Source organism: Asterias amurensis, chromosome 14 (genome assembly GCF_032118995.1).
Source record: "Asterias amurensis chromosome 14, ASM3211899v1".
In the NCBI taxonomy this organism is placed as follows: domain Eukaryota; kingdom Metazoa; phylum Echinodermata; class Asteroidea; order Forcipulatida; family Asteriidae; genus Asterias; species Asterias amurensis.
Window position 1 is genome coordinate 6,693,471 of NC_092661.1, and position 13,065 is coordinate 6,706,535.

The 13,065-nt window shown below is 38.6% G+C and overlaps 1 protein-coding gene across 1 annotated transcript in view; it reads left to right on the forward strand.

Moving 5' to 3' along the window:
- The window catches only part of LOC139947210 (sentrin-specific protease 6-like), a 156,775-nt gene that overhangs the window by 58,696 nt on the left and 85,014 nt on the right, over positions 1–13,065 (forward strand). The window contains exon 10 of the mRNA XM_071945079.1: positions 4,238–4,442. Coding sequence (XP_071801180.1) covers positions 4,238–4,442 — 205 coding nt within the window. The remainder of the gene's footprint in view (positions 1–4,237; positions 4,443–13,065) is intronic.

Here is a 13,065-nt window from a genome sequence, read left to right on the forward strand (position 1 = left end):
ATTTGTGATTGATCAACGCTAAATTGAATGCAAGCGCAACGCAAACCACAAAATCCATCGCATTTGCAACAGGATGCATTTTTCGATTTCACTAAGGTATTTCTGCTAGGTATTTTATTCACGATGGATTTATACAAAAACCTTTACCTTGAACAAGTCTCTTGTAGGATTGTTTGACCTTTGACCCATCATCGCTGGATTTTTTATTTGTATAGCGCCTTAATCAAAAGTTTGCTCAAGTTTGCTGAGGCACAGAAGAAATAAAAAGTCATTGATGGTAGGCCTCCTGACACAAGTGGGCTTTCAAAAGTGCCTTGAATGTGTTGAATGATGTTGTGTCCCTGATGTGATTGGGAAGTTTATTCCAGAGCTTGGGTCCATATACCGAGAAGGCTCTATCAGCAAAAGTGATGTGACTTGTTCTTGGTACTACAAAGTATGGTGAACAGGAGCTGTTTGACCGAAGGAGTCTCCGTTCAGCACCAACTTGCAGAATGTTCATGATGTAATGAGGGGCTTGTTGATGTAAGGCCTTGAACATGAGAACGATGACCTTGAAGTCGATCCTTTGTTGGATTGGGAGCCAGTGTAGTGTGATGAGTTCCGAGGTGATAGAGTCGAACTTGCGTTTCTTTGTGATGAGTGTGGCAGCTGTTCGTTGCATGTTATTTAGCCTCCTTTTGAGTTTTTGGCTGATTCCAATCAGAAGACTGTTGCAGTAGTCGAGTCTTGAAGTGACCAAAGTGTGCACTGCAAGCTTGGTTGCGTCGACAGTCAGTAGTCTGCGGGCCCTGCCGGTGTTAGTGAGGTAGAAGTTGGCAGTCTTGATGATGCTTGAAACTTGCACGGACATGGTCATTGCAGGGTCAAACATGACTCCAACATTTCTGACTGGCTTGGTTTCGACTAAGACATCAACTCCTGCAACTTTAACTGATTGAAGATTAAACTTGGCGAGTTGTGCTCTGAAACCGATTGCTATGACCTCGGTCTTGTCAGTGTTGAGTTTGAGAAAATGGCTTGACATCCAGCCCTGTACCTCAATTATGCAGTCTTCTACGTTCGACACATTTTGAAGGACCTCAGAAGACTTGACAGGGCAGATAGATGTGTAAATCTGAGTGTCGTCTGTGTATAAGTGTAGTTCCAAGCCATGTTTGCGAATGATCTGTCCAAGAGAAAGAGTATATATCAAAAGTCTGCATAACAATAATACAAGTATCCCATGGGTTTGTTCTGTCATAGAAAAATAATACGTTCTCTTTTCCATGCATTATTCATGGACAGCAGACGCAGATGCATTGAATTTTACGATGGACTTGAGTTATGCTTCTACTCTAGAGCGCCCGCAAAAATCATTCGCAAACTTCGCACGATTTCAACGGGCTTGCAACAGGCTTACGATGAGTTTCAAACATCCAACTTCAGTGAAATAATTTTTTAAACTGTTGCAAACTTGCGACATATTTCCAATTTGCGATGGAAATTAGCTGTTTGCGATTGATTTAAAGTTTAGTGAATTAAGCCCCTGGTTTCCGGCTTTTGCCGAAATACGCTTTAGAAAGAAATGACTTTACACCCTCCTTGCCATTCCTGAACACACAATGACACATTAGACCCATTCATATTGTAACAACTCTTACCCTCCTTACTATTCCTGAACACACTAGACCCATTCATATTGTAACAACTCTTACCCTCCTTACTATTCCTGAACACACTAGACCCATTCATATTGTAACAACTCTTACCCTCCTTACTATTCCTGAACACACTAGACCCATTCATATTGTAACAACTCTTACCCTCCTTACTATTCCTGAACACACTAGACCCATTCATATTGTAACAACTCTTACCCTCCTTACTATTCCTGAACACACTAGACCCATTCATATTGTAACAACTCTTACCCTCCTTACTATTCCTGAACACACTAGACCCATTCATATTGTAACAACTCTTACCCTCCTTACTATTCCTGAACACACTAGACCCATTCATATTGTAACAACTCTTACCCTCCTTACCATTCCTGAACACACTAGACCCATTCATATTGTAACAACTCTTACCCTCCTTACTATTCCTGAACACACTAGACCCATTCATATTGTAACAACTCTTACCCTCCTTACCATTCCTGAACACACTAGACCCATTCATATTGTAACAACTCTTACCCTCCTTACCATTCCTGAACACACTAGACCCATTCATATTGTAACAACTCTTACCCTCCTTACTATTCCTGAACACACTAGACCCATTCATATTGTAACAACTCTTACCCTCCTTACTATTCCTGAACACACTAGACCCATCCATATTGCAACAACTCTTACCCTCCTTACTATTCCTGAACACACTAGACCCATTCATATTGTAACAACTCTTACCCTCCTTACTATTCCTGAACACACTAGACCCATTCATATTGTAACAACTCTTACCCTCCTTACTATTCCTGAACACACTAGACCCATTCATATGGTAACAACTTCTACCCTCCTAACCATTTCTGAACACACTAGACCCATCCATATTGTAACAACTCTTACCCTCCTTACTATTCCTGAACACACTAGACCCATCCATATTGCAACAACTCTTACCCTCCTTACTATTCCTGAACACACTAGACCCATTCATATTGTAACAACTCTTACCCTCCTTACTATTCCTGAACACACTAGACCCATTCATATTGTAACAACTCTTACCCTCCTTACTATTCCTGAACACACTAGACCCATCCATATTGTAACAACTCTTACCCTCCTTACTATTCCTGAACACACTAGACCCATTCATATTGTAACAACTCTTACCCTCCTTACTAATCCTGAACACACTAGACCCATTCATATTGTAACAACTCTTACCCTCCTTACTATTCCTGAACACACTAGACCCATTCATATTGTAACAACTCTTACCCTCCTTACTATTCCTGAACACACTAGACCCATCCATATTGTAACAACTCTTACCCTCCTTACTATTCCTGAACACACTAGACCCATTCATATTGTAACAACTCTTACCCTCCTTACTATTCCTGAACACACTAGACCCATTCATATTGTAACAACTCTTACCCTCCTTACTATTCCTGAACACACTAGACCCATTCATATTGTAACAACTCTTACCCTCCTTACTATTCCTGAACACACTAGACCCATTCATATTGTAACAACTCTTACCCTCCTTACTATTCCTGAACACACTAGACCCATTCATATTGTAACAACTCTTACCCTCCTTACTATTCCTGAACACACTAGACCCATCCATATTGTAACAACTCTTACCCTCCTTACTATTCCTGAACACACTAGACCCATTCATATTGTAACAACTCTTACCCTCCTTACTATTCCTGAACACACTAGACCCATCCATATTGCAACAACTCTTACCCTCCTTACTATTCCTGAACACACTAGACCCATCCATATTGCAACAACTCTTACCCTCCTTACTATTCCTGAACACACTAGACCCATTCATATTGTAACAACTCTTACCCTCCTTACTATTCCTGAACACACTAGACCCATCCATATTGTAACAACTCTTACCCTCCTTACTATTCCTGAACACACTAGACCCATTCATATTGTAACAACTCTTACCCTCCTTACTATTCCTGAACACACTAGACCCATTCATATTGTAACAACTCTTACCCTCCTTACTATTCCTGAACACACTAGACCCATTCATATTGTAACAACTCTTACCCTCCTTACTATTCCTGAACACACTAGACCCATTCATATTGTAACAACTCTTACCCTCCTTACTATTCCTGAACACACTAGACCCATTCATATTGTAACAACTCTTACCCTCCTTACTATTCCTGAACACACTAGACCCATTCATATGGTAACAACTTCTACCCTCCTAACCATTTCTGAACACACTAGACCCATCCATATTGCAACAACTCTTAAGGCCCGGTCCCACTGCAGCGTTAACGAGAACGATAATGATCGTCATTAGTTGACTGAGCGTGCGCGTATTCTGCGCGGAGTAATTCAACCAATATAATGCGTTCTCTTTGCTTTGTTATCGTTATCGTTGTCATTATCGATGTACAGCCTTTACCCTCATTACACACTAGACCCATCCATATTGCAACAACTCTTTCCCCCATACCTTTCCTATGTATGATATTTTAAAGTAACTCACAGTATAACAATTTTGTTTCGTTCTTTGTTCACAGTCAGGAAACTTAATGGAGTACAGGCAATGTAAAGGCCCATCAGGAATAGGTGCATGTAAAGGGTCCAATACTGCGTGTAGTGATGTAAAGTCAAAGGGTCCCGTTGTTAACCTAGCTGCCATAATGCTACGCTTTGGATCTCTGGGTGTTGATGAGCCAACACAAGTCCAGTTTAGTAGTGACTGCTTTCAGTTCTTTCTTGGAGGTAAGTAAGTTGCACCCCAACATTTATTTGTTACACAGATGCTCACAGATGTTCTGTTCAACTGAACACACTACATTGGGGTGTCGTGGCCTAGCGGATAAGAGCATTGGACTCAAGTTCTGCAGACATGCCAACTAGTACGTTTTTCCCGTATTTCGTACAGGTTTTTGTTAAAAATACGGTGTACGGATTTTGCAAAAAAAATACGTTTTTGAGCATCGCCACCGCAAAAATACAATTTTATCCCTGTTGGCCATCGTGCCCTTTGTTTTAACTCAAGTTCAATATTTTTTTATTGACACAAATAAGTTTTCGGCTGACTACTTACGGCCGATAATGATTATCCAGTGAACTCTATTCCTTGGGGTATTCCTTATTCAACTTTCACCACACATCGAGCGCAACAGAGATTCCCTCGCATCCAACATTGCACGCAAGCTAGTAGCACAAACCTGCATTGCATACTACACGCCAGTTTATCTGACGTCCCGATTTCACAGGGAACCAGTCTAACACAATTCATTGAACAACAGAGGGCGCTGTTGTCAAATGCCCTTATATGGTATCGGTCGTTTTGTGAACGGACGGACGAATCGAGTTTGCAAAAGAATTTGCCAAAATAAAGATGCAAAAGATATAGAGCGCCTGAAGCGAGATTTTTATAAGATAAATTTAAGAACTATGCCCCCAAATGCAACAAACGAAACATTTGGGATGATTTGTTATTTTTGTCTTCTTCATTGAAATTAAATTAGTTTTGTTTTGTACTTGTCTTCTTTTGACAAAGAAAATGATATTTAATTAATTGACAAGGGTTTCTATATGAATAGAATATGATTTATCAATATCTTTAAGATATGATTTATCAATATCTTTTTTCATACAAAATCTGGTCCATTACGTTAACCACCCGTAGGAAACCTCTGCCCAATTTTTTAACTTTTTATTTATTTATTTATTTATTTTTAGGTGTTCGGCCAACAGCCGAACAACAATTGTTATTGTTATGTTTTTGGTTTTTTTAGGTGTTCGGCTAACAGCCGAACAAATGTTGTTATTGTTATGTTGTTTTTTTCCTCTCTTTTTTCCCCTCGTGTTCTTCTTTCCCTCGTGTTCTTCTTTCCCTGCAATTTTAAACAAAAGTGAAGCTTGTACAAACTTAAAACTTACTATGTACATAGGCAATAGTGAGTAGATGAAACCGCCACTTTTTGGGAATGATGACGTCATTGCAAGGTTTTTAAAGTTGAAAAACAACATTTGCTTTTCACTGTACCTCAACGAGTATTAATGCTATGATGTTCATACTTGGGTATCGGATAGATAAAGACTTGGACAACGTTTAAAAACTTAACGCCAAAATCGTATGACCTTAACTTCCGGTCGTTACCATGGGTCAAAGTTTGCCTTCGCATTTTTTTATCAAAAAACAACTTTTGCGCTTTAAAACAAAAGTAAAGCTTGTACAAACTTAAAACTTACTATGTACATAGGCAATAGTGAGTGGAAGAAACAAACTTAAAACTTACTATGTACATAGGCAATAGTGAGTAGATGAAACCGCCACTTTTTTGGAATGATGACATCATTGATGACGTCATGACAGGGTTTTTAATGTTGAAAAATGACCATTTGCTTGTTGCTGTATCTCAACGAATATAAAAGCTATGATGTTCATACCTGGGCATCGGATAGATAAAGACTTGGGCAACATTTGAAAAGTTAACGCCAAAATCGTACAACCTTAACTTCCGGGTCGTTACCCTGGGTCAAAGTTCGCCTTCGTGTTTTTTTCATCAAAAAAACAACTTTTGAGCTTATCTACGGCATAACTCAAGATTAAGATCGATTTGAACCTTGAAACTCAACAGATAGTTGAACCTTAGTGTTTTTAAGACAACACAGGCCAAATTACGTTATAATGACGTCATCAGGTATTAAATAACAATAAAACAACGTTTAAAATGTGTAAAAATCATATGGCGTGAACGTTTTTTGGGGGAATCCCAAAAGCGCTCTTGTTTGTCCAACAAAAGAGGGCGCTGTTGATTATCAAATCTGTGTACATCATCCCGTGCAGGGGTTGCTAAATTTTTAAAGGGTTTCCATAAATTGCAAATTAAAACCTAAAGCCAATCTCACACAAACATATTGCATTTGTGAAGAAAAAGGAGTTGTTTAATACTGTGATACAAGTTTAACTATAAAAATTAACGACACGTTGTAGAAAAAGTCATCTTTATGGTTCAATGTTTTTGAACTTTGTCATCACGTAACGTCCAACCGAACACCGTGTTTTTGTAATTAACAAAAATTCTATGTCTAGGTTTTTTTTTTTTTTTAATATTTAATTTTGTTCCCTTTTTTTTTTCTTCAAGTTTTAGTTAACTGGTTTAATTAGGCTGTTTGATAACTTAATGGCCTTCACACCTTCTCTATCTTGCCTGTCTCAGGGCTTAAAACTACGTTTACGCATGTTTTATAAAAAATACAGGTTTTTGATGCAAAATACAGGTTTTGGGGTTTCAGAATACAGTTTTGTGATCCTAGAGGTTGGCATGTCTGGTTCTGGCGGTTAAGTCATCACGATGTGGGTTCGAATCCTGGTCGTGACACTTGTGTCCTTGAGCAAGACACTTGACCAAGCCTCTTTCAAACCAGGGGTAAAATGGGTACCTGTGAGAGCAGAGATGGTTTATATGCTTGGAGCGCGGTAACTCGCAGCACCGGCTGTATACTCCCCAGGGAGCTGAGATGGTTTAGGTAATGAATTATATGGACCAGGAGTTATAATGTCCAAAGTGCTTTAATTCGCCCTTCGGGCTGTGATAAGGAGCTATACAAATATCGATTATGTTAACTACTGTGGGATAGGGTTCATAAACAGGTCACATGACCAGAACGGTTTCACACAGCATTTTTGCATGAACTTGTAAGCTGTTCCGACAGGTATTGTTTTTGTCTGAGCTGTTTCAACGCAGTGAAAAAGTCTTGTTTTCATAAAAGTTTTGTAGCTATTGTGCAGCGCAGTGCACAGCTCTTGTTTTTGTTTGCTTTTTTGTTTTTTTGTTTTTTTTGTTTTTGTTTTCAGCGGTTTTTTTTTATTCATGGTGTTTTTATGTGTTAATTTTTTTTAATATTTATTTTGTTAATACTTTTCTCCCACCTTGCCTTTCTGTCTTTCTTCAATCAAGTTCAGTTAGTTTTCCATATGTAAATATTGTTTTTATTTTGATGAAATTCATCTGTATATATTTTCACAGAGTGATTCAGGTACATGCAGCTCCTGTAAATCATAGACATCTTTTAATTTGTCTATGTACAAAGAATAATCAACATTGACATTCTTTAATTTGTTTCATACAGCACCAGATTTGCCTGTTCTCTCCTCGCCTTTTGTTGTTTCTGATTCCGGCTCCTGAAAAATAATGTAATTTATTTATAGTGTTATGCCCTATTCGTTTTCCATAATAAATTGCTGTAAACAAATTGTTGTGGTTTTTTGTAACATGTTTTCAGATTTACATTTAACTTACACAGTTTGAAGATAAGGATAGTAGAAAGTTTCCCTTAAAATGTTACTTGCTGAGGTACTGTAGTTTTGGGGAAATTGGTAAAACAAAGTCACACAAAATAATAGATCCTCTCCTTTTTAGCATGTAAAAACGTATTAACCAGTTATGATATAAATACTATGATTGGTAAACACATTCTACATGCTAACATAATTGTTTGTCTCACCGAGACCTCAGGAAGTGTAGTTTTTTAAGAGAAGCTATCATCATTATTTACCGTGTAAATTTAATGTAAATCTGTAGAGTACAGATATTTGTGTTTTGTGTCCTACAAGTACAAGTACAACAAGTACCCAAACCGTTTGCCGTTTATTTCTCGAGAGAAAATTATGAAACTTCACCCATTTGCCAGAACGGTGAATATACGAAAGTGCTAATAAACACAATTGGATCAACTTGTGATAAGTAGTGGTAATGCTTACTTTATTGGAATCTGTGTCAGGTGCCTGTTGATTGTTATTGTTGCTCACTTCCTTCTGGTCCTTTTCCTTGTCTTGTGCCACACGGGATTCCAATAAAGTTAGGGTGGCAAGGATGGCTAATTAAATTTAGCTGAAACAAGTCTTATTTATGAAGAATTTTGACCATTCTTTAAAAAAATGTTATGTTTATGTAATAAGCTTCAAAGTGAAATAAGAATCTAAATCTTTCATATGCACTAATTTTGTTTTTTAGGACTAAACAAAATCATGTACAAATGCTATGGGGATTTAGGAGGGGGGGGGGGGGAAATGTATAACTAGAACAGCGAAGCTGCCATGGCAGCTGACCATCACCGGATAGAACCAATAACTGACAGAAAACATTTTGATCAACTAATGGTCAAAGGGGTGGAGACATTAACAAGTACTGAAGTCATGAACATAAAGGTTGTCATTGTTTTAGCTCATTCAACTGTTACCAGTGATAAACTGTTTCAGTTTCATCTTTTCATATTATCTACATGTAAGCAGCAATATTTGATTTAAGTTTTAAAGCGGTACATCATCGCAATAAGGAGTGATGACCATTTAAGGTTTTTATTGTCTTACTCATTTAAAGTCCCCCTATCGTCGGAGAAAAGCCAGCTTTTGCAATAGCGCCCTCTCGCTCATAAAAGTTGTTTACGCTGATCTGCGAGGGATACTTACACCTTCAGTTAGTACGTCGTGAAGGTACAGTTACATGTGTACAAAGATGGCGGACTCGGGGATGTTGCACCGTTTGCTGGTGGAAAGCCTGTCTTCTGTGCTTGCAAGAACACTGGCCAGAAAACATTGGAACACGGGGAGCTTGCCCACGGAAGAGTGCTTTGCGGAATTATTTTTGTAAAATTTTATGACCCCATGTTGACCTTTACTTCCGGATCAACCGGAAGTGGGACTATATCTCAAGAACTACACAACCAGTTTTTAATTTCTTTTCAGTTCCTTTGAACTGTAAAGATTGAACTCGGTTACGGTGACCTCATGTTGATTTTCCAGCAGGGTTCTCCACACCCCATTTTGGATAAGCATCCCAAATTCTTTTTTTAAAAATGCTCCAGTTTGAATGGGAGTTCAGATGGTTCCGCCTGGCGGGACAACCACGCTCTCATTCCAGGTAGAAGCTATCGGGCGATCGTGCACAAAGTGAGACTTTAGTTCAGGATACACATTTCGTTTGTGCTAAAAATGGTTTGCACAAAAATGTTACAATGTGTAATAATAATAATAATAGTGGCTTCATATACATGTATATGGCGCATATCTGTCACTCAGTGATGTTCCTGGCGCTGTAACATACAGTATTTCCTGCAAGATGTGGGACTACGTTTTGAATTATGAGACCTTATCCCTAAGCGCCTTGAGGCCTGACATGAGGCGCTACATATAAAATAACACACTTTAATTTTATTATTATTAATAATAATAATTACGTCTTCTCTAGCGCCGGTATCCACAAAAAAGTGCTCATGGCGCTTGCTCCAATAACAACGTTCCCCCTTGGTTGTTTGCCAGCAGTGCAAAGATCAAGATGTTTTGTTTTACAAGGTGCTGTGGCGCAATTTGCTGCAGATCAGACCAGGAACATCAGGGCAAACCCCTTCTCTTTACGATAAGTGCACTGGGTTATTTTATGTGCATTAAACAACACACGGTACCAACGACAGTCTGTTGATCTTGCAGGAATGGTGTGCGCAAAATGTTGATCGTGCAGGAATGCCCTCAGAAAATTTGGAGAACCCGGTTCTGGGTCATCCGGAAGTCAGTATCTCAAAAACTACACAACAGGTTTCCAAAAAAAAATTCAGTTATTGGCTCCTTGGGCATTTGAAATTAGCCTTTGGTAACTATGACCCCATGTTGACCTTTACTTCAGGGTCAACCAGAAGTGGGATCACATCTCAAAAACTATACAGGCAATTTTCAATTTATTTTCAGTTAGAAACCCCTTGAGCATTGAAGATTAACCTTGAGTTACCGTAACCCCATGTTGATCTTTACCTCTGGGTCAACGGGAAGTGGGACCATATCTCAAGCACTACACAGCCAATTTTCAACTTATTTTCAGTTAGAAACCCTTTGAGCATTAAAGGTTAGACAAGGGTTACTGTAACCCCATTTTTACCTTTATTTTTTGGTCAACAGGAAGCTGGATTGTCTCTCAAAAACTGCACACCTGATTTTAATTGTTTTCAGTTATAGACTCTTTGAGCATTGGATATCAAAAAGGGGGCAATATATCTTCTTCCGCGTAAGTACAGACTCATTTACACGAGCAAAAGCATACTGTACGGTGTGCATGTACACACAAATGATGAGACATGAAGGCAAGTGCATTTATTTGCAGTGCAGGAAATGTCTTTTATCTTCAAATCTATCATTTGAAGCAACACCCTATCATTTGAAGCAGAACAACAGTAAAAGCTTTGTGTTTGTTGACAAACACTTCAAGTCTAATTTTAACTTGTTTTGTGCACACTGAATGCTAATATTGAGCAGCAAATGGTGATTTTTGAGTAGCAACTGAATTAATGTGTGTTGCATTTTGCTGTTCAAGGTAAATCTGAAAAAACTATTATTTCGCCCTTTTTTCTTCTTCTTCAATTCCCATACTCGGGCAATTTCGCCACAGGTCAAATTGGTAATAATAATTATAACATATATTCATAAATACCTCGGACAGTTTCGCTATAGACTGTGCAAGTCTCGCGCGGATTTGAACTTCCGGGACCATTGTGGTCCCAACCTTATGGAGTTTTACGTTGGGGAGATTTTGTTTCGTCCATATAGTTTATGACCATAAAAATGACATATGTTGTTAAAAATGTAATACTAATTAACAACATATATAAAAGTAAAAATAAAGTCAACATAATAACGAAGAAAAACCGATATTTAAACTTGACCTCAGGTCAGGTTATTTGTAAAAAATTAAGAATTTGTGCCCATCTCCGATCACGAAACTTACGCAGACGCTTGTTTTGGCCGCACGGGGTGGAAAGCCTTTTCATTGGTCGCTTAGGCGTCGGCTTCCTCTTTAAAATGTGTCACGCGTTTATCTAACGCCCTTGCGGACCACCGTGCGTCCGCGTATGAACCAGCTTTCAGTAGTTTCACATTTGGGCGTAGATTTACAAAAGGGGTTTCAAAACATTTAAGATCAAACAAACATCCTTGTCCCAGAGTTTTACTTTTGTCTATACATGTGTATAGACTTTAACCGATAATGTGTATTAGTTTAAAAAGCTAAAACTAATTTAAACAAGCTCGTATGGGTATTTTTGATGTTCAGATTCGGCATTAAGAAAAAATTAAAGCAAAGATTTGATTCATAAAAAAATTAAGTTCTTCAGTTGTCGTGTTTTCTCGCTCCGGTGCGCGCGAGACTTGCACAGTCTATTCCTATTGGTGGAGAGCCGTCACGTGGGGGTGTTTAAACCTTTGATAATGACCCGTGTCGATGGGTTGGACGTGCTGTGTGTGAAAGGAAAACGAGAATGTGTAGCACCAAGACTATACGCGCACGAACGGATCCGGAAACTGTCTGAAATAGGCGTCTCAGTCGTAACAATGCAACACACGGACGTCGTACATGTACATGTACATAAAGAGCTCAAGCACGAAAAAGTTTTACAAAGTTTCTTACTGTATTACGCCTTTTAACCAAAAAGGCATTTATGAATGGGAATAAAAGAATAGTGACTCGTTCTTTACTCGGTCGTTGCCGTGTGATAAAGGCCCTAGCCTTCAGCTCAGGACTTTATCACACTGCAACTACCCTGCCTGTTTTAACTGGGCGTGAAAGAACTCGTCGCTACCCTGTTATTCCCTTATTTATACAACGCGCATGTCTGTAAATAATGACACCCAAGGCGAACAAAGAAAAAAAGAATGGTAACATTTAACAGAAAACTTGATACTGATTTAGAAAGAATGTTTGAACAAATATGTCTTTAAACTGTTAAAGGCAGTGGACACTATTGGTAATTGTCAACAGTTGGTGTATCTCGACATATGCATAAAACAACAAATCTGTGAAAATTTGAGCCCAATCGGACTTCGAACTTGCGAGATAATAATGAAAGAAAAAACACCCATGTCACACGAAGTTGTGTGCGTTTAGATGGTTGATTTCTTACCTTACATGTACAGTAAGTTCTAAATCTGAGGTCTTGAAATCAAATTCGTGGAAAATTCCTTCTTTCTCAAAAACTATGGCCCTTCAGAGTGAGCCGTTTCTCACAATGTTTTTTACCATCAACCTCTCCCCATTACTTGTCACCAAGAAAGGTTTTATGCTAAAAACTATTTTTAGTAATTACCAATAGTGTCCACTGCCTTTAATCTGGACTAGAAGCACTGAAGGGATGTAGATGCAAGAAGATCTCTTGGGAGAGTGTTCCAAACTCGGTGAGCAGCCACAGGATGCTTAACAGTTGTGCGTACGTGAGCGTTTTAATCAAGTTTACATTGAGTACCTTTGTGACTTGGGAGTGTCCAGTGTGCAAACAGCGCCCAATTTCATACTAAGAGAAAATGATTGGGACATGTGACAATAAACATACATGTAGAATTCCTAGTTTC